This window comes from Heloderma suspectum, chromosome 6 (assembly GCF_057233095.1).
Source record: "Heloderma suspectum isolate Gila_16-S chromosome 6, 16-S_ref, whole genome shotgun sequence".
NCBI classification, from domain to species: domain Eukaryota; kingdom Metazoa; phylum Chordata; class Lepidosauria; order Squamata; family Helodermatidae; genus Heloderma; species Heloderma suspectum.
This window is the reverse complement of record NC_139463.1, coordinates 115997425-116025200: the sequence shown is the minus strand read 5'-3', so window position 1 is coordinate 116025200 and position 27776 is coordinate 115997425. Positions and strand designations below refer to the sequence as shown.

Genomic DNA, 27776 nt, shown 5'->3' with positions numbered 1-27776 from the left:
ATGAACGCTAATTAACGCTTGCTGCTGTCATGCTGCCTCACTGCTGACATGTATGGTATAAAACCCATTTTACCCCATGGCTCTGGGTTCAGAGAAGCTGTCTGATCCAACCATTGGGTTCGCCTGTGTGCTGTTAAGTACGCAATAAAGACTCCTTGTAAGCAAACCTGGGTCTGGCTTATCATTATCTCGGCACCTCCAAACCTTAGCAGCCCACGGCCGGGGCAATACAGACTCCTACTGCTACCTCTGAGAAGGCATTGTGCACCTATTGCATATTTTCTTCCTTAACAAATTATCTACTGTAGGAGAAGAGACTGAAGTAGTGGTGGGAAAACATGGGAGGGTTTTAAGTTGAAGATGATGTCATCTGGACCCCCTGTAATATTTCATGAATGAGGCAGGGTGATGGCATCATGAGAGCATCAACTGATCCTTGGCCTGAGATGAATTCCAATCTAGCCATTTTTTCCTTGACACACTAAGCTTTCCATGTGCAGGCATGGCCGTGTTGTGCTCACATCGGTGAGATAATAAAATAGAGAAGAGAAGGACCATGTAAGCTGCCTCGGGTTCCTTGCAAGAGGAAAAAAAGCAGGATATAAATGTAACAAATAAATATGATCTAAGCCATTGCATCATTAGTGCAAGTCACCCCATACAGAGCTGCAGTGCCTATGGCAGGCTTCCCAAACATGGTGCCCTCCATATGTTGTGGACTATATCTCCCAGGATTGCTGACCATTGGCTGTGCTGGCCTGGGGCTGATGGGAGTTGCAGTCCAAAAGATCTGGAGGACACCAGGTCAGGAAAAGCCAGCCTGTTAGAACCCCTCCTTTGGCCAGTTCAATACTTCAGTGAAGATAAGACACACGATTTGAAGATTTATTTCATTTTTCAACTGCATAAACAGCCTAGCAATCTGATGGGCAGGATCAGGCCTATCACAGCAGCTACCCCGGACAGAACCACGCTGAAGGCAGGGATCCAGAGCCACATCCTCCCAGTTGCTCCTACAAAGGACAAAGTAGGAATTAGAGCATAGCGGAAGCAAACGCTGCAAACTCAACGTTAGGAACACAGGAAGTTGCCTATTCTGAGTCAGGCGGACCTGGTACCGGGCAGCTTTCTATTGTCCCTCTAACTCAGCCCGATCTATTCTGACTAGCATTCCCCCAGGCAGAGGGCTTTCTAGCACCTGCTGTTTTTTTTAACTGGACTGAACTGCAGGGATTGAACCTGGGGCCTTCGACAGGCGCTCTCCCACCAAGCTGTAGAACATTAACTCCAAGGTTACGTATTACCGTTGCCAAGCTTTATAAATCAGCATCACTGCAAGTTTGGGTGGGTGATGGACAGTGGAGGCACAACCAGTCAGAAGCACCTTGGAAAGCTCCCTTAGGGCGTAATCCTATGCATGTTTAGACAGCTGGCTGGGGCATCCTGGAAGTTGTAGGCCTTTTCTCTGTCTAAACATGCACAGGATTGTGCCCTTCAGTTCTAACTGAAACCCAGAGTGGATCCACTGCCCCAGAGACACCAGAGACACCAGCCTCCGCTTGTGATGGCGCTTTGGGGTGTTTTATCCTGCTTTTTAAAGGCCTTTGTTCTGGATTAAGCAACAGGACAGGGAGGAAGACTAGATCATTGCCAGTGGACTCAGGGAAGCCAGTAGCCCTGGGAAGACGATGGCATGGAAGAAGGGTAGACCTGCAGCAACGTGTGGTCTACCGAGTTTCATGTGCACTCTCCTTGGCTGAGCTCAGGATGCGCCAGTTGTAAAACTCCCAGTCACAGCAAGCTGCCACTCAGTTCTCCTGCATGCAGCAGATTCCAGGAATCTCACACCGCAAGGCTGCGGAGGAAGGGCTTTGTTCCCGTGCCAAACACCCTGAGCTGCCCCCAGTCTTCTGGGCAGGGAGATGCTCCCCTCACCCTCTGATTAGGGGCCTAAAGCAAGGAGTGTGGAGGAAGCTTCCTACTAACGCAATTTAACACCCCCTAGCCTAGTCCCTTTGGATCCAAGTCTCCATTAGAGACACAGCAGTTTTCAAATTCTTTGGAGAAAGAACTTGGCAGCAACAGTTCCAGGCAGCTTCCAAACTTCAGGAAAGCACCTTGGGGGTGGGGGTCTTGCTACCACTGCAGGCCATGCAACAAGTGAGAGGCAAACACAGCAAGGAGTCGTAGTTGCCATTTGGGTGCCCAAAGATGCCGACCTCTCCCGTGCCCATATGCTATTGTGTCTGGGCCATAGAAAACTTGTTGTTCACCGCTCCGAAATCTTTGATGGGGAGCAGTATGTAAATACTGTAAAGAAATAAAATAAGACTAGATACAGATTCCTGCCAAAATGGCGTTCCCCAGATTCGGAGATACTGGCGAGGCCTTACCTTTCGAAGCGCGGCTTGCTATCTGGGAGATAACCTGACGATTTGCAGATCTCTTCTGCTGGTACGCTACAAGAGATGCCCCAGAAGGAGGGTGTTAAGGAAGCAAGCATCACTTCCAAAAGAGCAAAACAAAAGGCAGCCTTTCTTATACCACTGTCACAGATGTGGAATATTACGCATTTTCAATCTAACATTTTAGACGCCTTAGAAATGGGGCCATCATTCCAACAAGGGAAGGGGGGGTAGATGTTAGGTTTTCTTTTCCCCTCTTCCGAAACAGATCTCTAAAAAGCAAGATGCCCCTTTTAAGTCTAGACCTGTTCATTAATTTACCTGATCACTCCAATTAGCTGTTTCACGCCATCCATCCAGAGACTAAACATGGCAGTTTCCTGCATTAATCCATTCGACCCAAGGAGGGGGAAACTGTGGCCTTCCGGATTGGTTTGTACTACAACTCCCATTATCCCTGATCCTTGGCCATGCTGGCTGAGGTTGATGGGAGGTGTAGCTCAAGAACAGCTGGAGGGCCCCAGGCTCCCTGCCCATGTATTAGACCAGGGCCATGTTTCCACAACAGAAGGAGAAGCTAATGGAGAAATACTGGATTTTTTTTTTTTTTTTTTTTACAAGGAATCACCTTTGCTGCAAGCAGGGCTCCATGAGCAGATTCTCTGGACCAGTAAAAATCACTTTACAGAACATACTTCCCAGTGGGGGTGGGGTTGGAGTTAATGTCATCTGACTGGCAGGGGCTGCTCAACCAATAAGAGAGGCTTCCCCCCTCTCCCCCCCTTCTCCTTTCCCCTGAAAATCCAGATGCACCTGCATTTCAGAAGCAAGCCTCATTGAGCACAATGGACGTTACTTCTGAGTAGACACACATATCCTTGTGCTGGGAAGGCCGGGAGAGAACACGAAGACGGAAACCAGTCCCCATTTTAACCCACAGGATCTCTATAACAAAGGGTCGGAGTAATTTCTTCCTAAGGCAATAAACCAAACGAAGGAGAAGCGGAGCCTTGAGATTGTGCTGTGCCATGTCCATTGAGGGGGGGTCTCTGTAATTTCTGTGGGCATTCAGCGGGCAAGCCTCATTCAGCACAATAGCAGGAAACACCCCTTGACCGGGGGGGGGGGGGCACAGTGAAAGGCACACCCCTGGGCAGGAATAGCATACCCGAGGACAATGCAGGGGTTGGGGCACCCAGCGGCTATACCGGGAGAACCCAATTTAAGGAAAAGAATCGGACTTTAAGCAGTGTCAGGAAATCCAGTTTTTCCCTGATAACTCCAGGGTGGCTGCGGGATGGCCACGACATCTGTCCCTAGTGACCTCAACACGCAGCCAGCTCAGAGTAAATCGCTGGTGGAAACACCCCCTAGGGGTGCTGAATCAATTTGGGAGAAACTCTCGGGGACCGCATTCCAGAGGTGGGGGGAAGGCAGCAGGGCCCAAATTCAAAGGGTACCAGCATATTTCAGCTTAACGTTCTTGCTGCCAGGAACATAGCCTTTGGAGAGTTAGGGTGACTGTCTGATCCAGGATGGACTTGGCCAAGGACCTGTCAGCAGTGTAAGCCAGCGGAGGGGTGGTGAATCCGCTCCGGGTTTCAGTCGGAAGTCTAAAGGAGCTATCCACGGTGCTGAACCCTATCCCCCCAAATAGGTTCAGCACCTTGGATAGCTTCTTTAGAGTTCTGCCTGGTTTTGGCTGAAACCCGGAGCGGATTCACCACCCCATTGGAGCCACCAGCCTCCAGTAGTGTAAGCCACCCTCTTACCTCTGGGGCCAAGGCCGTAGGGCACAGGCGTAGCCCACTCCTCCAGCAGTCGTTGAGCCCAGACTCTGAGTGTCTCATTAAGGGGGTAACGGCAGCGTAGAGTCAGCCTAGAGAGAAAGAGAGCCACAGGTGAACTCTGCAAGCCATCTCCTCTACCCAGCACCAAACGAGAAGGATGATTGCCTGGATTTATTACTTTTTCAAACTGTAGAGCCTTACCTGTACTGGGAATCCCTGGTAATAAGTGGATTTGCTTCAGGGACCATCTCTCTCCTGTAAGTCACTTCATTCTCATACACCAAGTAGTTACCTTCAAACTGGAGGGCAGACAATTCAGTGCAAGGTTTAGATCTCTGGTTGGTAATTCAAGGGAGCCTCACTGGACAGAGTACAAGGTTGAAGAGGCCAAGTCACTTCTTCTCCCCACCACCCCCGTGTTAGTCCAGTATTTGTGTCTGATCAGAGAAGGACCTGGCTGAGGACACACCAACAGTTTACGCCACCCTCCTACCCCTGGGGCTGGGATATTTGTAGACATTGGTCACAGCACACTCTGAAATGCTCTGAACATCTATCAGACTATAATGGCAGTCCCGCACAGTTGGGATTAGGGTTCGCAACCAAAGGCTTTTTAGAGAAGGCAGTTCTGGAATTGTTCCCAAATTTTGTTTACACACAGAGACCTGGAAAAAAATGGTAACAAGACCTGGGGATCTCTGACCCCCCATCTTGAAATCTCATAAAACGGCAGGGTTATCCTTTAGAGCAAGGGCGTTGAACCTCTTTCAGCCCAGGGGCTGGATTCCACTTCAGAGAAGCTTTTGGGGGACACATTCCAGTGGAGAGTGTGGCTGAAGGGAAAAGGGACGGGGTCAGAAATGCCTGCATATTTTAGCTTAAAGCTCATACTGCCAAGTAACTAAGCCATAGGAGAGGCATTTCAACCTTTTGGAATGGGGGAAATCTGCACAGAAGCTGGGAAACCACCAGAAAAATGGGGGTTGAGGAGAAGGGGGTGGAGCCAGGAGAAGGCCAAACCAAGGTCCTCCATCTCTGCTCTGGTGGAGGACATCCACATGTTCCCTAGAGCAATTCAGTGACTTATAAAGTTCCCCCAGAACTAGAGTCAGACAGAGGTGGCTGGAGCCATCCTTCTCTACATAGGCAGGATGTTCCAGAACGCTGATGGTAAGAGTCTCCAATTCTTGGAGCATGAACAAGTTCATAGGGTATCAGCAGTGAATCCAGCTGCTGTACACCTCACTGCCCTCCCCACCACTCAGACACATCTCAAGGTGTCCTACCTACCCTTCGTGTGGTACCACAGGTGGCCACTGGGAAAGAGAAAAGCGCCCTGGATTCATCAGCAGCCACGGGCCCACAGTTTCTGTCCCGTAGGTGGGTTCTCCTGGGGTCCAAGGTTGGTCTGGTGTCCAAACTGAGGACTGTAGCAGTCATGGTTCCATTGGGAAGGCATACTGCAACCAGAAACGGAAGCCAGGTCAAACCGCTACTCTCCCTTTTTAGCTGCAGTTCCTGTTGTTTTTGGATACAGATCTACGCTTTTGCTTTCATTCAGGCACTTCTGTCCCCACTTTTCCACCTTAGATGTTCCAAGCATTCAAAGCCAGCTTACAACAAAATTTACGGACAAATCCATAAAGAAATATACATGCAACAATTAAAAAAGATTAGACATCAGAAAGAACCAAGACTAACACAGAGAGAACACTCTACACAGCGATAATTTAAAAGCTTGCCAGAGTGTAAGACTTTCAGTTGGCTGTGGAACATGAGCTCCACACCCAGGACAAGGAATTGGCCACAGAAGAGGCCTTCTCCCAGACATCCCCAATAATTGAGCCTCTGAAGGCCAAGGGATGCTCAAGAGCAAAGATGGGGAACCTCAGCCCATGGGTGTTCCCCATCTAGGTGCAAACTTCTTCTGCTGTTAACCAGTTCACCTTTATATACCCCGCAAAGAACAAGCTGTTGCACAGAACTGAGAGGTGCATTTTGCAGGCAGACGACCTGCTTACTTGTGAGTAGACGTGCAGAGGCTCAACATTTGGAATGGCATTTGAAAGCGCTGCTGAGCAATTCAATCCCTGCTTACTTCCAAGGAGACATGCAGAAACCTTGTCCTGCTTACTTCTGAATACACTTAACACATTAATCGCCGCATTTGGCCCCACCCACTCTCCTCTTGGCTCCACCCACAGATGGAATATGGGCCCCGAGACCTTTCCTATTTGGCAATTTGAAAAAGGTTCCCCGCCCCTGCTCAAGAGGGCCTCACTAGATTCCAGGGAACAAGCAGATGGCTTGAAGTTTCTTAAGGCTTTCATTATAACAGCCAGCACCTCGGAAATGGACCAGCAGACAGTGTCCTTGTGTGGAACACATTCATAGAATCATAGAATAGTAGGGTTGGAAGGGGCCTACAAGGCCATCGAGTCCAACCCCCTGCTCAATGCAGGAATCCAAGTCAGAGCATCCCTGACAAATGGCTGTCCAGCCTTTTTCAAGACTGGAGGTCTTGAAGGCCTCCAGTGTGGGAGAGCCCACCACCTCCCCAGGTAATTGGTTCCATTGTCGTGTTGCTCTTACAGTCAGGAAGTTTTTCCTGATGTTCAGCCGGAATCTGGCTTCCTGTAACTTCTGTATCTGTATCTGTAATTCCTCCCAGCCTTGTAGTTGGTTGAAGCACTGTACAGGGCCACCTCACAGAATATTAGCACCTGTTGGGTTGAGCCTCTGTTCTCCCAACTGAGAGGCCAACTTCACTCACCAAGCAGTCTTCCAGTGGGGAAAATGCAGGTTACTGGAAAGGCTATTGCAGTCACCAGCGTCTTGTTATCCCTCAAGCTGAAGTCAAGCCGAGCCCTCAGTCCTTGGAGAGAGATGTCCTGGACAACACACACACACACACACACACACACACCTGGTCAGCTCCTGTAGAAAAGCTTCTACACCAACCCTATTATTTATTTATTCGATTCAATTTATGTGTCATCTTATAGCCAAAGCTCTCATATAAAAAGCAGTGATAAAATGCATTAAAAAGGAATGTTTCAAAGCAGAAACAATGGTTTAAAATAAGTTAAGAGAAATAATTGAGAAGCTAAAACATGGATAAATATATTTTAAAATGCATCATTAATCATTAAAAATAAAGCAAGCAACAGTTGAACGTTCAGTTAAGAGGCCTTGGAGAATAAAAAGGTCTTTGCCTGGCACTGAGAAGTCAACAAAATAAGCACCAAAGGGCCTCTCTAGGAAGGGCACTCTACAATCTGGGGGCTAGCACAGAAAAGGCCCGTTCACAAGTAGCCACCCACCGAATCTCAGTATGTGGGGGCACTCGGAGCAGAGCCTCAGATAACCATCTCAGGGCATGGGCAAGAACATGTGGGAAGAAGTGGTCCTTTAGATCCTGTGGCTTCATCCCCTAGCCAAGATGGCTGCAGGCATCCCAAACCACACCTACCTCATACACCAAGCCAGCTGCCAAGAAAGGTACTGAGAGGTGGAAGTTGCTGCCATCATCCTGGACAGTGTAGTTCTGCGAGACAGCCAGTTCATTTGTCAGCTGCAAGCTGCCCACATACGGGACCCAGTAACGGTCCAGGTTCCCATGGATCATGGCCAGACTAATTCTTCCCATGTCACAGAAGCCATCAAAGACTGGAAGAACTAACCACGTTGGCAGAGACAAGAAAGGGGAAAAGTGTTGGAATGCGTCTTGCTACAAATCCAGAAGCCATCCCCAAAGAACCTTGAGAAGGTAGGAAGCTTTGCAAGGAAGGCAAGAGACGATTGTCACAAGGCTACAAGGTTTTTTGGGGTACATTTCATTACATTTCTTGGCAGCAAGCAAAGAAGCATCGTTTCAGCTTGGAAAGAAGAGTTTCCCCCTACCCGGATTGACTCCAGCTGTATGGTCACTGCCAATCCTTGGCAAGGAAAGATGAACTTGATGGACAAAGACCATTTTAAGCCCCCTCTCCCCCTCCCAACTTTGTTCCAAAGGACTCACCAACATCAGGGACGTCACATTTAATTACTCCAGGATGGGTGAATGGCTTGCCCTTTGGGACCAGGTCGAAGGTGTAGTGGAGCTGCAGAGTATATCTCCTGATGTTGTCATGCAGGTACTGAAGGAGAGAAGGGCTTCTCGGTCATGTGAGCCCATTCTGGGTCCGGAGGAAGCTGGACTCCCCCACCCCAGGTTAGTCTCTCAACTTTCCACTGCCACCTCCATCCAACCTGTGCACGCTACCCCAGAGGGTCAAGAAAAAGGTGAACCACCCGGATGGCTGGATACTAGGGCATCTTCCCTGAAGGCAACAGCATCTGTACATCATCACCTCAGATCTACAGCCCTGCAAAGCACCCCCTGATCTCGAGATGGCACGAGGCATCACTCACCCGTTCAAGTTCTACCCCGCAACGATAAGGGCTAGGAACTTGTTACGGTCTGCGAAACCTGCAAACTCTCAAGGTTCTTGTACAGAAGTCATCCCGAAAGCCTAGCCGTGCGTTTCGCTCTTACCTGCTGCTCCACCAGAGGGTCGGTGAAAGGGACTTGCAGAATGAAGCTCCTGGTGTGGTTGGGATTGGGGACTTCATCCAGCCTGAAGCCGCGTCCCTTGAGCTCCTCAGGTGTTAAGGGCTGGCCCCCGATGGCAACAGTGCACAGCTCCACATCAGGAAGGAAGTTACCGAGGCTGACGTCGAAGTAGCCTCTCTCTGGGAGAGTGTCTGGAGGAGAGCAACAGCTGTTATGTCTCTGCCTTCAACTACCATCTGTGGGTCAACCTCAAGGGTATGCCTCTACCATAGTTGAAGGCAGAAGCATAAACCTAGAGGCTGACTCACAGATCCACTGCCCTCAGGAAATCCACACAAGCCTGCCTACTTGCTCACCAGCTCTCTGCCCATCAAGCAAGAAAGTGGTGGCAACGGTGTGTGTGTGTGTGTGTGTGTGTGTGTGTGTGTGTGTGTGAGAGAGAGAGGGGTGGGGATGCAGTGCAATAGCAGCTGGTGAGAGTGGTAGTGTAAAACAAGACTCACTGAGGAAGGGGGCCCATTGAGGGCGCCTTGCCCAAAGGCCCTCAAAACCCTGGAGCCAGCCCTGGGGGAAGGGAAAAGAAAGGGGGAAGAGACTGATAGCTTTGCCAACACTCTGCTTGTTAGGTTGCAGATCTGTAGTTCCTTGCAGAGAGGGGATGAGTCATTCATTTTCATTCATTCATTCTATTTCAACACCGCCCCATAGCCAAAGCTCTCTGGGCGATTCACAAGAATTAAAAACCATTAAAATGCATTATATGAAGTATAAAACTATTCATGTAAGGACATTAAACAGATAGCACACATAACAACAACAACATATATCTAAAACAATTTAAAGCAATCAGAGACCATCCAGGACCTGATCAGAAGACTCGTTAATGCTGCCAAATGCCTGACAGAAGAGGGCAGTTTTAACCTGGCATGGAAAAGGTGACAGTGTTGGCACCAGGTGGGTCTTGTCAGAGAGATCATTCCATAAATGGGGGGCCGCCACCAAGCAGGCCCTCTCCCCTGTTGCCGCCCTCCAAGCCTCCCTCGGAGGAGGCTCCTGGAGGAGGGCCTTGGATGCAGAGCATAGTGTATGGGCCAGTTCTGTGCATGATCTCTCCACAATCGACGATGTGGTGTGAGCTCTCTTCTAGGGGAAGGAAGGACGGGACGTAAAGCTTACTGTCGATGAGCACAGGTGCCTGGGGAGCAAAGGGTGTGCGGATGGACTGCAGGCTGCGGTGGCGGGTGCGGTCACTCTCGTCTCCTTGCCACCTGCGATCCAGCAGGAGCTTTATGCTGTATGTTGTGCCATAGTGGTTGTCAATCACGTCACTCTGGAAGCAAAGAGAGCAGAGAGCGATGCATTCCAAGCATCCTGGCCAGGAGATGAAGGCAAAGTCAGCCCTGGGCAGGGCTGCTGTGGCCGGAAGCTCCTCATCTCCTCACACTGCGCCAAGCTTCTGAACATGCACCCCTCTTAAGCCAAGGTTGGGCAGCCATCAGTTGGGAAGGTTCTAGATTCAGGATTCCTGCACTGTGTTGGACAAGATGGCCTACAGACTAGGGATTCATGAGAGTTTCATTTTGGCTCAGCAAACATGCCCCATCCAAAGCGCTAAGCGCAAGCACACGTCCACCAGAAAGATCCACAAATTGTCAAGCACATGTGCAACATTTGTCCCATTCCAATCTCCAGTTCAATTTGTGCAAATTTCCTAATTTGCACAAATTTCCTCAGTAGACTGAAGCAGCCCCTCTTTAGTCTATGGAGCAAATTTGCACAAATTAGGGAATCTGCACAAATTTTGGGAGATTTGCGCAAATCTCCCATTCGGTCGCTGCTTGGTTTGCGCAAGTTTCCCATTCACACTGAGGAAACAGTGATCGCGAACAAGAATCGGGCACAAGACAATGTCTTGATCTCTGACATTGCTCATTCACCCACCCCTACTACAACCCCCCTCCAACTCCAAGTTATCAATATCCTTAACCCCCCAAGTAGTTTAGTAACCCCTCCTTATCTTGGCTCAAATTCTGCAGTGTTTATCCCTTTTCCTGCAGTTCAGGATTCATTTGAGGGCAAAACATGGTGTGTGCGCAGTGGTGGAGAGGTAAATTTTAAAGTACAGGCGGTCATTGTGACAGCCGCAGAGCAGGGCTGGCCCTATGAGGCAGCCGGATACTGGCACATCAAGTGCAGTGGAATGGGAAGAGCATCAATTTGTGTCTCTCCCCATGCAAAGAGCCCACGCCCCCCCCCTGCTAGGCTGGCTGGCCAGCCAACAGTTTGTGCCGGCCAGCTGGCCATGGCAGCAGCAATTCCTCCCTCCCTCTCTGTTTGCCAGCCAGCTGCCCCCATCTTCTGCTCCTGGGAGAGTCAGGTGAAATATTGAGAGAGGTCCTGAAATCCCGTGGGAGCAGCTGGGACATTGCAAGAGGCCCTGAATTCTCACAGGAGCGGCCGGGACCTCTTGCAGTATTTCAGCCGACTCCCAGGAGCCCTGCAGCTGGAGCAGACGGTGGGAGCAGCCAGCCAGCCAGCGAGCAGGGTAGAAGGCAGCTGCCACCAGCCACCCACCACCCAGAAGAATCGGGGCGCGGGAGGCACAGCAACAGCCACGTCCCCAAGGAGAGGCCACAAATGCAGGCAGCTGGTTTGGTCCGTATCAAAAAACCAGGTCTAGCAGTTCCATCGCCACCAGGAGCTGCTCTTTCCTAAAGTGAATGGGTCTTAATTGCCCATTCAAGGCCAAGCCACCCCCAAATACTTCATATGGGAACAAGGTTAGCTCACAACAATGTATCATTGCTGGGAAAATCCCATCCTCCCTCTACTGCAAGGGTTGCAATTAAACTCAGAGGAAATGTGGAAGCCAGAGTAAAGTAGCAGATGATGACATCAAAAAGCTCATCAAAAAGCTCCCAGCCTTTAATTTCTGCATGCCCTTGCTCCAGTACAACAGTGGGGCGGGGGGAGGGATTAGAGAGATGTTTTTCATACTACTAGACAAAAAGGAGCTTTTCTACACAAGGTTGTTAATCCACTGAATCGACTTAAGTTATCATTGCAGAATTGAGATCTGAGCACTGCACAAAGAGCATTTCCTTTCCTGCTTTTCCACTACATAACCTCTAGGCGGCGCTGTGGTGTAGTGGAGTAGCACAAGTGAAAAAAGCTTTCACTTTTACAATTAAATACCAATTTTTCCCTGCTCTCAAAAATTCGCCAAAAGTATGCTTTAGACACAAAACTGGAGGCTCATGACATCACCAAAAGAACCCCAAAACAACCATGAGTTGGGAATGACAAGCACATGATAAATGCCTCATGTAGAAATGCCCAGGGTCATCCAAAGAAAAGAACAATTGGCAAAAGACTCAAGCCTGTTTTCACATGCAACACAACCAATTTAAGCAATCCTCTGCCAGAAGATCTGATCACTTCTAGCTTAGATGGCTTTAAGAGGGGAATTAAGGAAAAAAATCACAGAGGATAAACTATCAATGGCTACTAGTCAAGATGGTTAAGTGGAGGTCCATGTTCAGAGACGTTATACCTCTAAACAGCAGATGCTGGAGACCACTTGAAAAGGGCTATGGCTTTTGTGACCCGCCTGTATGCTTCCTGAAAGCAAACAGTGGTTGACCACCATGGGAAGCAGGATGCTGTACCCAGGGCTGGCGTCAAGGGCCGGCATATCTGGGCACCTGCGAAGGGCCCACACCCTCCCAGGGAGCCCCAATGGCAGGAGCACCTGCAGCCTGCTTGTTCACCTGCCCTCTCGCTCTGGCCCACACAACAGTGGTGATGGTGAGAAGGAGGAGCAGTAGATTAGGGATGGGGGAGAATTTCTCCCCGAAACTTCGGGGGGCTGAGTGCCAATGCATTTGGCCCCCCCGAAATCGGAGGTGAAATTCTCCGCCCCCCCGTTCCCCCCCCCGGGATGGGACTTACTTTTGACGAATGTCCCTCCCGGCGGCGGGTCCCGGCAGCGGTTCAGCGGGTTTTTGTCAGGGGCGGGGGCGGCAGCCGGTCTTTCGACCGGCTGCCGCCGCCGCCATTACAAGGGAAGTAAAAAAACAAACAAACCGCGTGATAGGCTATGTTAATCGTTACATAGCCTATCAAGGCTAGATCTCCAAAGTCAGCCGTGATAGGCTATGTAAATCGTCACGTAGCCTATCACGGCTGACTTTGAAAAAAAAAAAAAAAAAGCGCATACGCAAGTGGCGGCCCCCATAGGGCACCGCCATTTGCGTTCCTTATTTGGTCCCTGTAGTCTACGTAAAGATTTACGTAGACTATGGCGAAAATAAGGGCAATGCAAATAGCGTTGACTATTTGGCTGACTTTGGAAATCTAGCCGTGATAGGCTACGTAAATCGTTACGTAGCCTATCACGGGGGTGTTTTTTTGTTTTACTTTTTTTTTCGCGGCCGGGTAGACGGGGCGCTTCTACCCGGCCTGAATTTCACCGGCAAGGGATGGGGCGCCTCCCCCCCGGCCTGAATTTTGGCCGGGTGAGGCGGGGCACCTCCCCCCCCTCGCATGAACTTCGGGGGGAGAACCGAAGCGCCTCCCCCCCACCGTGAAGCAAGCTTCGAGAACAGGTAAGGGACTTTCGTCCATCCCTACAGTAGATGCCATTGCCTACTTGCTCCCTGGCTCTCTGCCTGGCAAGCAAGCAGGTGGTCGCAGTAAGGGAGGAGGAGGTGGTGCCGGCAGCAATGGTAGTGAGAAGGTAGACTCACTGAGGGGGGGGGCCCACTGAGGGTCTCTTGCCTGAGGGCCCCCCAAAAGCTGGAGCCATCTCTGGCTGGACCTTGACTGGATCCAGCAGGGCCCTTATGAATTTGTTCTCCACTTTTGTGCTGAACTGGTAGCTTGAGGCACAAGCAGAGCTCAGCCATGTGCTCTCCATTATCGGTACTCTCCTTTTGCAATTCCCTTCTCAACCAAGGCCTTTTGCCAGCCCTGCTCATTCATTTAGGAAGCAAGCCAGCCAAAATTCTTATATTCCACAGAGGAAAAGGAAGGAAGGAAGGAAGGAAGGAAGGAAGGAAGGAAGGAAGGAAGGAAGGAAGGAACAGCACCCTCCTCCAGTCACCAAGATTTAGCACTCTGGTTCATCCAGCTCAGTTTTGCGAAGCTGACCTATCTGCCAAAGGCTTCTAAGCAAGGTCACAAGCGTCATCCCTGGCTGCTCAGCCCCATAATACCCCAGAGAGCAGCCCAGCTCAAACACCAACCTCAGTCAGCCCTCCAGCAGCCCCAGTGGGGACTGTGATGCTGATGAAACTGGCATCCATCACAAAGGCGTATCCGTTCCTCAGAACAGCGGCTTCATCAATCAGGCGCCCGTCCAATCCCATCCCGATGGCTTCGTCTCGATACAGATGCGGGAACCCCACCAGCGAGGTCATGATCCGCGGGGTCACCCAGCTCAGGGATGTAGCTGTGAAAACTGGAGGGTCTGCAGGAGACAAGAACTCGGCTTGTTATCAGCACTATATGCAGCCTCTGATAAAGGGATCAACTCACAAAAAGGTACTGGTAAGACGTTCTGGCATTTATGGAACAGTGGGGCTTCAATTGTAGAACTGTAGGGCATGGGGTGTTCTTAGGCCTCAACTGGGCACAGGAAGGTCTCTATGCAGGTTTCTGCACAAGCAAGGGATTTCTTATTGGATACACGATCCAATCTATTATTTTAAATATGAAAAATATAATTTCAACCACAAAGTATATGATCAAATCATTGCTGAGCCATCAGGCTGCTTCCAGATGGAGGATTTTTAACACTGCCACTCAAAAGGTATTGGGCAGCTCTTCCAACTTTTCTTCCTGAACAGATTTTTCCCCGGTAAGAAAAAGGGATGGAAGTGGTGGGAAAACACGGGAGGGCTTCTTAATTTACCGACAGTGGCAAAATTCTGTGAATGAAGCCATGGGGTGGCAGAATAAAAGCCTTATATATGGATGTGCCCAAGCAGTGAGGGTTCAGGGCCCTGCAAAGCCTTAATCCACCCCAGCAGAAATCCCACAAGACACACACTTCTGCAGAATGTATACAGGTCTTATAGCAAATATAGCAGTTCAACACCCGCAAATGGTGCTGTTAAATGAGAGACTCACTGATGGGACAAGCAAGAGCCGTGTCTACCATTAGGATCATCCAGGCCTGTTTATAGAAGACTGTGGCTCGTGCCACCTCCACTTCCAGGCCCTGAACCTGTGGAGGAAGAAACAGAATGCTTGAAACCTAGAGGGCAGGATGAAGCTGGTATTTAGGTGGAGCCACCTTGGAATTCCACTCCAAGCTCCATAGAAAGGCAGGATACCAGGGTGGTGGGCTGTCTTGATCCAAAAGGAATAGTTTAGAAAGTTTAAATCACAAAGACTCATTCCAGCTCATTGCACAGTAACTTTTCTGGTCAGGGGAGTATTGGACCATACCAGTGTCGCCATCTCCCGGAGCTGGAACCGCTCCATGGCAGGGGGTATTAGCAGCTGCTGTTTCGTACCAAAATGTACCTTGGCCGAAGCCATGCCAATTTTTCAAGTGGGTTACGAACCTTGGAACTTGCCCACAGCTACTTCCTCCCTAGCAATTTTGTAACGGGGGTGGAGAAGAGAAAAACGTTCTTGGTTAAGTCCGGCCTGGTTCATACCGCTACTCTTTGGGCTGAGCCAATGAACTCTGGAAATTGTCATTTGGCAAGGGACCTAGACATCAGTTCTTGCTGATCAGTTTTGCTGACCAGAGTCAGTTTTTGCATGCTCCCAGACAAATTTAATGCCGGCCGGGGTGGGGGTGGGGGGATGCCCCAAGATCAAGGTCTCCCAATCTTGACTTCTACAGTCTAGTTCTTTTCAAAGGCAAGACAACCCCCCTTCCTGCCCCAGAAGTTAAAACACACCAAGCTACAGGTCAAGCGCTGTGGTTGGCAGCCATGGGCCCTTCCCACCCCTTACCACAGTGATTTCAGTCTGCTGGGTGTTATAGGGCGAACGGAAGAGGACGCGGGTAGCCGTGGTGTTGACGCCGTAGCCCAGGGCATGGGCCTGGGTGGCCATCATGATCTGCAGGGAGCCATTCTGGAAATGGAAGACCACTTGCCACACCTGATTCACAGCCCCCTGTGCCTGGAAAAGGCAAACCGATATAAGAATCAAGAGAAAACTCACCCATTCCCACCTCCACATGTTAGGCCATGCCATTTCTGCTTGAGACTTGCATCTTTTGAACAGAAGTGCTGTTACACAGAGATTAACAGCTGAGCCAGATAGGGCAAGTACATTGTATTCAGGTGCAGTTAATTAACTGGGTTAATTAGGCAGGGTTTATACAGCTCCCTGGAAGGCCTCTTAATACAAGCCTGCAGCAGGGATTCTCCTAGTCCAAGGGAAGTGAAGGAATGGAAGGCAGATTGTACTTAAGGGAACAATCTGCCCTCCATTCCTTCACTGCTTTTGGACTAGGAGAAAGCCTGCTGCAGGCTTGTATTAAGAGCCCTTCTAGGGAGCTGTATAAAACCCTGCTTAATTAACCTGTTGAGCTGCCTGTGTGGAAGATCCACAAGTCCAGGACCCTTTGCTGACAGAGCTGAAGGATAAAATGCCCCCTCCCCATTCGGTGTACAGAGGTCAACCGGACTGGCAGCTGAACCTTATTTCAACCCTGGTGAGGGGTGGGAGAGCTGAGCTAGCTTATAGGGTACAGGGCAGGCTGCATGGAACACACATCACTGTCCCCCAACAACTTGTCACCTTTAACCCCCCTCCCGGGGTCTGCTGAACATGGCAGCCAGTTCCCTCTGCCCAGTGGTATGGCCCACCCTGGACAGCAGTGTGATACTAGCCAGTTCTCCTTTTCCGTACAGGAGGCCACCAAGCCTTTATCTTCTCCTTCCCCATCATCAAGCGTGTCCCCACCCTCTGCCCTCAGAGCCCTTACCACCGGCCACATGGCCATCCAGTCTTCGTTCAACGCCTCGCTTGCTATTCCTGGGACTGCACGTCGGACAGACACCTGCAAGAACAAGCCATACTCAGGCGGCTGGGCATTCGCCCACCTGAGCCTCCGCTCTCGGCTTTTGCTTTTAACCAGCAGAAGCTGGTGGCTCCGATGTCAGTGGGAGGTGAATCCACTCCAGGTTTCAATCAGAGCCAGCCAGAACTCTAAAGGAGCTATCCAAAGTGCTGAACCTATTTTAGGTATTGGGTTCAGTGCCTTGAATAGCTCCTTTAGAGTTCTGGCTGAAACCCGGAGCGGATTCACCACCCCACTATCGGAGTCCTCAGCCTCCAAGTATGGCTTCCAAAAGCTACAGCAAGGATGGCCGGTTGCTGGAGGGGTTAATGTTGGGGGGGGACACCATTCTCCTCAAGAGAGCTGCCCAAGAGCCAGAAGTGCAGTTTCCCCACACAAAACAGCTTCTCCCGCAGCCGCCGTCATGCCCCACAACAAAGCTATGGCCATTTGGCCATGAGGGCTTCAGTTATGGATCTCTTATGCTCAGGCAGCCCAGCCCAGCACCCTCCAAATGCTTGGGACTACAACTTCCATCAGCCCCAGCCAGCACAGCCAATGATCAGGGATGATAGGAGTCGGGAAAACACAAAAGCAGGACAGCATCCAAAATAGACCCACAGATGGAAGAGAAACATCTCAGGATGCTGGAACAAAGATCTGTTAAAAAACAACTGTATTTCGGCCTATTTTTAGTTTAAGGCCTTCTTTCTTAAGGGGGCACCAGTGAATTTTAGTAGGTTTTAACCTATAAAGCCTTACATGGCTTGGGACCACAATACCTGATGGAGCACCTCTCCCAACACAAACCTGCCTGTACACTACACTCTGCATCCAAGGCCCTCCTCCAGCTGCCTACACTGAGGGAAACTTGGAAGACAGAAACAAGGGAGAGGGGCTTCTCGGTGGTGGCCGCCCAACTGTGGAATGATCTCCCCAACAAGGCCCGCCTGGCGCCAATGCTGTTATCTTTTCGGCACCAGGTTAAGACCTTTCTCTCTCCCAGGCATCTGGCAGCATATGATAAGTTTTGATCGATCTTGGGATGTCTTATGGTTACGGTTGTTTGCTTTTGAGATTGTTTGAGATTGTTTTAGATATATGTTCTCTTGTGCATTGTCTGTTCATGTGTTGTTAATGTAAATGGCTTTTAATCTCTGTATTTTTTAAATGTTTTTAACCTTTATAAACCACCCAGAGAGCTTTAGCTATTGGGCGGTATAGAAATATTATAATTACAGGAATTTCTGCAGACTTTTTATGACCCCTTAAAGAAGGCCTTAAAATAAAAATAGGCCAACATGTGTTGGGCTTTTCAACAAATAAAATCTTTGTTCCAGCATCTTGAGACGTTTCTCTTCCACTGATGGGAGTTGTAGTCCAAAACATCTGGAGGGCACAACTCCTGGACCACTGGCCATGCTGGCTGGGGCTGATGGGAGCTTTGGTCCAAAACATCTGGAGGGTGCCAAGTTGCACAGGTAGACCATTACCTAAGCACAGGAACATTCATTCATTTTTTTTCTTTAAGATGCAGATTTTTTCTGTTCCCCCCCCCCTTATCATTATCATGTCAAATAGATAGATATAGATATTTCCATGGCATGGTCATTCCCAATATTATGCCAACCAACTGAAAATTACTTACATTGCCTCATAACTTTACATAGCCGACATTCATTGATTGATTTCTATCCTGCCTTTTTGATCTGGAAAGATTCCCAAGGCAGCTTACACATCACTTCTCACCATTTGGTAAACTGGGCCCCCAGGAGCACGCAACCCAGGTTCAGTGGGGCAGGATGGAGTTCAGTGACCTGCAGAGAGCTTGCATGCCCTGCACATCCAGGGGACAGATCCTCCATTACCTCTTTTACACCCCACCCCCACCCCCCACACACACTTTCCCCCCTTTTTCCAACATCAGTGCAAAAAGTTTGCCTTTATAGGCCAAAGGAGATTGTGTTTGCAATCAATATTATTATTAATATTAATTTCATTTCCATACCACCCAACAGCCGAGGCCCGCTGGGCAGTTCACAACAATCCACAAAAAAATACAAAACTACAACATTATAAACATTATAATTCAACATACCTAGTCTAAAAGTTTTTAAGGTACAAAATTTAAAACAATTTAAATACCTAAAAATAATTTCAGTAACAGACCCGTTCAAGACAGCTGATATAAGTACCCATCATATGCCATTAAATGCCTGGGAGTGGAGGGCAGTCTTAACCTGGCAGTGAAGAGATGACAGTGTTGATGCCAGGCAGGCCTCCATGGGGAGCTCGGTCAGGGAGCCACCACTGAGAAGGCCCTCTCCCTTGTTGCCACCTTCTGAGCCTACCCCAGAGGTGGCACTCAAAGGAAGGCCCCAGATGTTGATTGTAGTGTCAGCTACTCGCTGACAGAGGTGTTGAGCCAAGTATTGAGGTCCCGAGCCATGTAAGGCTTTATAGGTTAAAACCAGCACTCCCAAAGCCATCCAGATTTGGGGGTTCCTTCCATGCCTGCGCTGGTACATAGAAATACACTGAGTTTCCCCCTCCTCTGCTCCACTCACCTCCATGTAATTTTCCTCACAGACAATCTCACGGGGACTCCATGGGGCATCCAGGCTGCACATCATAGAGACATCGTAAGTAGCAGTCAAGTTAGCTGGGCTGGTTACCTCCACCTGGAGCTGGAGGCTGAAATCCTGGTCAAACTAGACAGAAAGAAATGAGACGTTCTCCAATTTTAGAAGCTGTGCTAAAGGGCCCGAGTCCAGATGCAACCCTAGTCCTGGCCGCTCTGGTTATACAAAACCATAGGCTGTTCATGCATCTTGATCCCTTTAGCTACTCAAGGCAAGTGGAAGAACTACGAAGGCCCTGTTCTCTGGCCCGTTAATAAGAGATGTTAGGTTGATGGGTTGGGCCTTTTCACTGGTGGCCCCGCACCTGTAGAACTCTTCCCCAAGAAATCCTTGGAAAATTAAGAGTTAAAACATTGTTATTTCAGTGTGTATGTGTATATGTATGTATGTATGTGCATATATATATATATATATATATATACACACACACACACACACTCACACCAATTGCTGGGATTAATTGGTTTTTCATCAGTTTGTGGTTTTCACTGGATGTTTATATCATATGATTTATGTTTTTATGAATTGTTGTATACTGCCTTGGGAGGATAGCTATGTCCTAAAAAGCAGTACATAAATCATTGAATGACAGAAATAGCCTCTCTTTTGGAGCCACAAGCATGGCATGCACGCTGCTATTCTAGACACAAACACATTCTCGCCACTGGTTAAGTCTCTTTGATCCATGCTGAGCCCTGAGAAGAAGGAGGGCTATAGGTTTTCTATAGATTGCCTTAGACATGAACAGGAGACAAGTCATATTGTAATTTCAGGGATGGGAAAGTTCTCTACCGCTTGGGATTTGCACAGAGAACACTGGACCAGGTGCAGCAAATGTTCACTGCAGGATGCTACCACTGGCCAGCAAAAAAAGAAATATTGCCTTCTACTAAGTGGGCTGGCCAAGGAGGTATCAGTGTCCTTTCTTCCAGGGCCAGTACAGAAACCAAAAGGACTGGCAGAGGAGGGACAGAGAGATTCATGCCTTCTCTGCCAGCCCACTTACTCACCCACACAGAATGTCTTGTCACCTGCAGCGACCAGGCAAGTTGTTCAACACGGGGTTGCATTATAGGACCCTACACATTAATTACGCTGCAGCTGTTGCGATATCCCAAGCATGCCACTTTGCTTTGTGAAGCTCGCTGTCCGTCCTACACATTTTTACTTGAATGTTTAAAAAGTCTACCCAAGACTTTCAAAAGGAGCCCAGACCCAAAGGAGGGTGGCTTACCAAGTTGCGGACTGAACAAGCCAGGAAGGATACTCGGATCTCAGGGTTGCCGTGCAAGTCAGAGCTGCTGGTGAAGCCGCACTGGGCGGCGACATGCTCCGTCACAGTGATGCGCTGGCCAAGCTCATCTAGAGAAAGTGAGCAGGTTGATAATCCGAACCCTGGCTAATCCTGTGGGGTAAGAGGTCAGATCACTGGTGCTATCTGTCCCCCCACCCATTCCTCGTACCATCCTCAGCTTTCCTTGGCCTACGTTTTCCCCGGTAGGAGCCCAGCAGCATCACAAGCACGAAGCACCCCATTTCAACACTGTAACCCTGGCAGTATTACAAAGAAAGCTGCATTAGAAACACTCCTAAAAACATCTTTATTTCAAGAAGCCTTCCTTGATTTGACCAGCCATGGTTTTATCAGAATTCTGTTTCTTTTTTTTCTTTTTTTTTAAATAGTAATAATTTTTAACATGGAGTTTTATTCTTTTATCTTATCTTGTATCTTTCATTGTTCACTGCTCCAGAATCTGTCTAGACGTAGAGCAGTACAGAATTGTTTTAAATAAATAGTTTTATGCAAGGAAATTTGAACTGGAAGAAGGTCTTACTCTGATCCTCCTACCCAATCCATTTCAACTCTCCACAATCCAATGGATGGGTTCTAATGGATGTCATTCCAACAAGCTAAAACAGCGCCCACTGATATTTTGCAGCGTTTTGTCTGAGCCACTAATCAGCTCAGGCACAGTTAAGGGTGCCTCTGAGTGTGCACAGAACACTTCTGTCAGTAAAACATGACAGCCAACCTCAATGTGCCTGGGACCAGGATCGAGCCCCTCACCCCACACCCTTTTCGAAGGGAAGCCCACCATACTCACTGAAGACACTGTAACTCCACGAGCTGCGGCCCAGGGCAGCCCTGTCCATCCAGATCCAAAAGTAACGACCCCGGCATTCCGTCCGTGCAGTGCCTTTTGGGGAAGGAGATCGTTTTTCGATCAAGGAAAGGCCCACAAAGTTCTAGAACCCAACTAAGAGTCCCAACTAGCCTATTACTCCAGTAGGAAGGCAGGCAAATACCTTTCCCACCAGCAGCTACTTAAAAAGACTCCACCAATATAAAGCCAATGCAATCAATTGTTCTGCAAGTCATTTACATTTGTTAGCGCCCCTCCCTCCCACTGCAATAAGCTGTGCTGCAGGTAGGAATTTTAGACCCTGGGTTTGGGGTGCACCCGTATGCGTGTGTAGGCAGAAAAATGTCCTACAACTCCCAGCATTCCCCAGCCTGGGGAATGCTGTTAGTTGTTTAGACAGAGAAAAGTCCTGCGTGTGTACAATTGCACCCTTAATGGTCTTACGTGGGTTGCGGGGGAGGGGAGGGAATGGCTTTCGACAGCCATGCGCATTACTTCAGTTATGAAGCACAACTAACATTCCTGTTTTCTCCCCCCACCACCATTCCATGCTTTATACCTGCTTCTACATTCCTGAGATATTACAGCAAAAACCCCAAACTCTTTGAAACCCCCGATTTAAAAAATAATAATACTCTGAGCATGTGCAGTGTTGTATTTTAAGCTCACTTAAACCATAGCACCATCAGGACTACAGGAATACAGAAGATGCTGCAAGGGCCAGCACCAGTGGGCCTTGGCATGAGCTCTGCTGGTCCAGGTGTTGACGCCATGCCTGTTTGCCATGGCCCTGGCACCTGCTGCTCTCTGGGCTGACATTTGGTGGGGTGGGGGTGGATTTCTGCCCTTAGCTCCAGCCCTAGCTGCCCCACTGGCAGTGCCAGAGCCTCCCTCTTTGCCATATACATGATAGAATGCAACATTTTCTCTCAGGGAATACCCATGACCATCGAGGACCCTTTAAGATACAACCTTTAAGATAAGAGAGCTGTTTGCATGGGACCATTTGCTCTACAGCTTAATTCCAAGTGCATAGGAGTTAACTGAACGGCACTGAAGTACACTGAGGTCCGTTGACTTCTCTGTAGACACTATTACAGCTTTACATAGCCATGCTGTTCTAGGAATGCTCAGATCAGAGAGAAAGCACACACACTACTTGGGTGATGCACAAAATCATATTTACCAAAAGCCAATCTCCCCTCCACGCAGCGGATTGCCAGGAGAGGGACTCTGCAAGTGTCCAGTACAGACCTCTGGTGAGAACTCATGCTCTTGCCAGAGGTCTGTACTGGTCAACTGCAGAGCGCTCATGAAATTAGGCTGAGCTCACATACAGCCCTAGAGTTACCCATCCCTGCACCATACCAACACTTCTGGGGATAAGAAGGAGGAACACAGACCCACCCATTTCCTTCCTCCCTCTCTCCCAGTTATACATGCTAAGTCCACTGACAATACCCAATGCTCACCTGTGGGAAAAGCTATTGCCGCCACCTCCTGGGACAGAAGCATACAAAGCAGGGCAACGCTGCATGAAGGACACAAGGCAGAAATTTTTATCAATTTGGGTTTTAATAAGGACATGGGAGAGAAGATGAGGGAGGACTACACACTGCATCACCAGAGTCCAGTGGCAGGTGTAGCATGATCTGGCTGATCAATGGGAGATTCAGGACAGATAAAAGGAAGGACTTGGAATCATCAGGATGGAAGCACATAGTTAAATTATGGAATTCTCTTCCACAAGATGTAACAATGGCCACCAATTTAGGTGGCTTTAAAAGGGGGTTGAAGAAATTCATGGAGGAGTCCTGAAGGCTATGTGCTACCTCCAGTATCAGAGGCAGTATGCCTATGTGCACCAGGAACATGGGCAGGAGGGGAGGGTGCTGTAGCACTCATGGCCTACTTGGGAGTTTCCCATGGGCAGCTGGTCAGCCACTGGGTGAACAGAATGCTGGACTATATGGAACCTTGGTCTCATCGAGCATTGCTGTTCTTACGTAGCCCCCTCGAACTAGGAAGGATCCCCCCCCCCTGTCCCAAAGAGGCACACAAGACATTGAGAGCAGGGGAAGAGGGAAGCACATAAAAATGATAGCTTAAACTTTTAGAGCTAGGCTTTAGCCCTGGAATTAGGGAGGGGCCATCGCTCAGTGTGATAGAGCATCTGCTTTGGATGCAAGAGATCACAGGTTCAATCCCAGGCAGCTCCAGGTAGGACTAGGAAAGAATCCTGCTTCAAACCCCAGAGAGCCACTGCCAGTTGGTGTCAACAGTTCTGGCCTAGATGGACCAAGGTTCTGACTCAGTGAAAGGCAGCTTCCTATGTTCCTATCCTATTTCAGTATAGCTCAAAAAGACATCCAACCCTGAACAGACAAGGACTTTACTCCTCTTCCAGAAGACAGCAGACTTTTGATTAAGGTATCAAAATTAACAGGCCTCTTGTGCTTCAGAGTATTTCAACAAAGAGACAATAAGCACTAGGAAATACTGGACTAACATCACAATGCTATGTCTGTTACATCTACTCAGAAGCAGTCCCACTGAGTTCACTCAGACTTACGCCCACATAAGCATACATAGAATTGCAGCCTAAACGGTTCCTTTTTGAGTTCATGCCAAGGTGGTCTAATTTTATTGGCAAAAGTTTCTGTATTGCAAACATTCATTTCATCATACTTTCTAGTTCCGGTGTTGCTTCTGGATATATGCAAATAAAATAAGAGCGTTACAAAGCGCATGTCCCTTATGATTGAAAGCTTGGTCATGGAGACAGCTGAAGTCAAATGTCAATAATACAGTTTAAACTTCTTACTACCATCAGTGGGAAGCAATTTCATGATATGCAACATGCAGAACCTAAGATGGATAAGAAATGCGACTTAACATTGGGTTGGATCCAGTCTTAGTCATACTTAGGGTATACCCATTGATATCAATGGGACTCAAAGTTAGTCATGACTCACCTGTCCCATTGATTTCAACTCCAAGTGTATCCAAGCCTGGATCCAACCCATTGTTTTTCTTCCACCAAAGGAGTTCAGAGCAACATACATTGCACTTCTCCTTTTATCCTCCCAAGGTAGGTTAAACCAAGGGTGCATCCAGACGATGCTTTTATAACACCGCCTCCTTCACTCAGGCGGTCATCACATGGAGCTTTTACCCTGCAATTGAGATTGCTCCTTCATGAGAGCTTGCAGGATCTTTACATGATGCCATGATCCCCCTGCACGAAATGCCCTTTGTTCTGTTTTTAAATAGATCGCAGATAATGAGCTATCAAATTACCCCGTTGTGTTCTGCTTGAGTTCCCTCCGTGAAAAGCTGAAAAGCGGCAAGAAGAGGAGCGAGATCAATGAAAGATGGAAGACTCAGATAAGGGGAGAAGGGGGCAGGGGGAAGAAGCGCATGTAAAGGGAGTCAGTGGTGATCCTGTATTTAAAACGTAAGCAGAAAGCCCCATTTTAAATGCAGGATTTTAGGCTGGTGTAGAAATGCCTTCAGTTTAACTGGGGGCGGGGGTGTGTGTGCCAAGATGACATATACTCTTTACCCGCCTGTATTTTCCCACCTCTTCCATCTTTTTTTCCCCCTCAACCCAGAAAATCCCTTAAGGAAGAAAGACAGAATAGCTGCCCAGTCACTCGGTAGGCTTTGCATCCAGGCAGGAATTTGAACCTGGGTCTCCTTGGGCAGGTCCTATATACAAAAAAATCTATTCCTAATACAAGCTCGTTCTCCAAGTGTGGCCCCTTATCCTGCCAAAATGGCACCACACCACGCAAAAGGGAGAGAGCAGCAGGCTACGAAACCTCTGAGGTTGCAGTAATAAATGAGTAACATTTAGAGTGCAATCCTAAGCAGGTTTAGACAGAAAAAAGGCCTACAACTCCCAGCATGGGTGGGGCATGCTGGGAGTTGTAGGCCTTTTTTCTGTCTAAACTTGACTAATGCACCAAGGGTGCAATCCTATGCCTTAGACCATGGCAGCACAAAACCACACAACAAAACTGAGATAAACTGAGATAAAAATACAGCAATCACTAATTAACATTAGCAGTTAAAACTATTACAATTAAAACATATACTTAAAATAGCAAGCTTTACATATAAAATACATATTATATACTTATATAAGAATACATTTCTCATATTTTCAAATCTCCCAGCCAATTAACAGCAATGGAATCTACATACTTTACCTTTACTGCAATGTTTGCAGTAGGACAAGAGACTTCAAGAAGAATTGTGCAGGGGTGGGGGGAGGACACCCAAAAACTGCCCAAGGGAGACCCTGCATGCCCGGTAGCCGCAGAAAACTGGCTGTTGAGCAGGGGGTGGGGAGAGAATAGGGGGAAGAGAAAATAGAATGCGCCACACTGCAACAATTTGTTGTAGTTCTCATTTGTATCTCCTAATACATACAACTATGTGAAATGGGCTATAAGTAACTACAATCAGCCCCACTGTGAAAGAACCCTGCTGGATAACTCCGAAGACCCAGCACACTTGCCACAGTGGCTAAGCAGCCAGCTTTCCCGATGTGTTAGACTACAACTCCCATCATTCCCAGCCAGCATGGCAGCTGCACTGTCTGGGAATGATAGGTGTAGTTCAACACTGCAGGCAGGCACAAGGTTGGGGAAAGTTGGGAGCAGTGTTCAAGCTACAGTGTGTGGGGGGGTGCCTCCTAGCTGGGGATGATGGGAGCTTTAGTACATCTAGAAGGTGCCAGGCTGGGGAAGGCTACACAAAGCTTCCAAATTTTCAGCCTTTCTAATCTTAAAATACAATTCAAACGCAAGGCTTTTTAGAGCAAGGGAGACAAATTTCTCTTACCCCCCCCTCCCGCAAAACAAAGTTAACTTACCCTGCAAAGATAAGGGAACACATATCAGGAACAGCAACTCTCCTCCCCCAGCCTGCAAATATTCTTGACTCTTCAACTAAGAAAAGCCACCAACCCGCACAGAAACCTACACCACTTCTCACTTTCAACCCAGCGGCAAGGTTTATATGTGTTGCTGTTTCGGGACAGGGTTCTTGTCACCTGCTCCCAATCACTCCATCTGGGGAGGAGTTCAGGTTGGCTGGGATGTTGTGGGTGGGTGCTAGGCAATTTGCCCTAGTTTAATTTTCAGCCAATTTGGATGCCGTGAATCAAGGGGACTCGCACAAGAGGGAAAAATTGTCCCTTCCCCGTGGGTGTTATTTTAGGGCTGGTTTGGCATGTCATCCTATTGCACAGGGGACCAAACATTTGTTTGTAGAGTTGCCACCTTCCTCCACCCCACTTGTCAGAGCTCCAGTGCCTTTAACAGGTAGATATTCAGAGGTATAGAGCTTCCTCCTGCGTCAAGATGCAGTTCCAAGAGAAGCTTCCACTGCTGAATTTCTGTCTATTTGGTGTCTGTTAAAAGCATGGGAGTCTGCCAAGAAAACAAGTTGGCAGCCGTGACAACAATCTTACTATTTTTTAGGGCAAAAAGTTGGACTACAGAGGATATTGGGGACAAGGTCAATTTGAACCAGACACAACCTAAGATCCTGTTCTGGATGTTTGAGCAGAGCTCTGGAACCGGGAAACTGGAAAATAATATTAAAAGAGCCTCTGAACTATGATTCTCTACTTCATGTGTACTTCTGGAAAATAATAATAAAATAATAACAATAACAATAAATCAGCATATTAGTAGGGGTGCCATCTTTGTCACTGCACCTTTGTCAGAAGACCTGTGCTTTGAATGATGACACAACGGCCAGCCAACAGGTGTAGCTGACAAAGGAAAGCAGATGCCCACTGACTTTCTGCATACGTGATATTTATTAATTGATGTGCAGTATTTCTAGACCACTAGAATATGCATATGCAGCATATGCTTGCAAACTGTTTTTTTTTTTTTTAAACTTGGGGTTAAAAAAAGAAAGCAAAACAACACATTATTTAGAAAAACGAACCTTTAACTAAAAATAGTCGCAATGAAGCCACATTAACAAATAAATTAGCACTGTGAGATGAAGACTTCTGCTAAGCCAAAAAGGTGGCAGGTGATAAAGGAAATAACCAATTTCTTACGCCTATAATTATGGATATAGGGCTGTCCCCACCCACCCAATCAATACTGTTTTAATAAATGATTTTTATATGAAACAGAAAAAAAACAATAATCGTGGTTAATAGAACTTGGCATGGAACTGT

General features: G+C 48.3%; 1 protein-coding gene across 1 annotated transcript; it reads right to left on the bottom strand.

Annotated features, from left to right (window-relative positions):
- Positions 1–865: 865 nt before the first annotated feature.
- LOC146342692 (uncharacterized) lies at positions 866–26648 on the bottom strand. Its single transcript, XM_084808631.1, has 19 exons — positions 26448–26648; positions 23038–23096; positions 21527–21619; positions 20656–20783; positions 19347–19490; positions 16705–16779; positions 15723–15893; positions 14883–14979; positions 13997–14220; positions 9927–10080; positions 8733–8941; positions 8217–8334; positions 7668–7873; positions 6969–7086; positions 5486–5655; positions 4397–4494; positions 4178–4284; positions 2394–2459; positions 866–1013 (listed from the first exon to the last, which is right to left on the bottom strand). The coding sequence occupies exons 1-19, from the start codon at positions 26468–26470 to the stop codon at positions 898–900; spliced, it is 2376 nt and encodes a 791-aa protein (XP_084664757.1). The 5' UTR covers positions 26471–26648; the 3' UTR covers positions 866–897.
- Positions 26649–27776: the final 1128 nt, after the last annotated feature.

Excerpts from the sequence above, each read along its gene's own strand:
- LOC146342692 (XM_084808631.1), bottom strand. The coding sequence starts at position 26,470 with ATGTGTTCCCTTATCTTTGCAGG. Across the intron at positions 14,980-15,722 it reads AGCAGACTGAAATCACTGTG|GTTCAGGGCCTGGAAGTGGA; the intron begins GTAAGGGGTGGG and ends CTTCCTCCACAG. Across the intron at positions 1,014-2,393 it reads AGCAAGCCGCGCTTCGAAAG|GAGCAACTGGGAGGATGTGG; the intron begins GTAAGGCCTCGC and ends TGTCCTTTGTAG.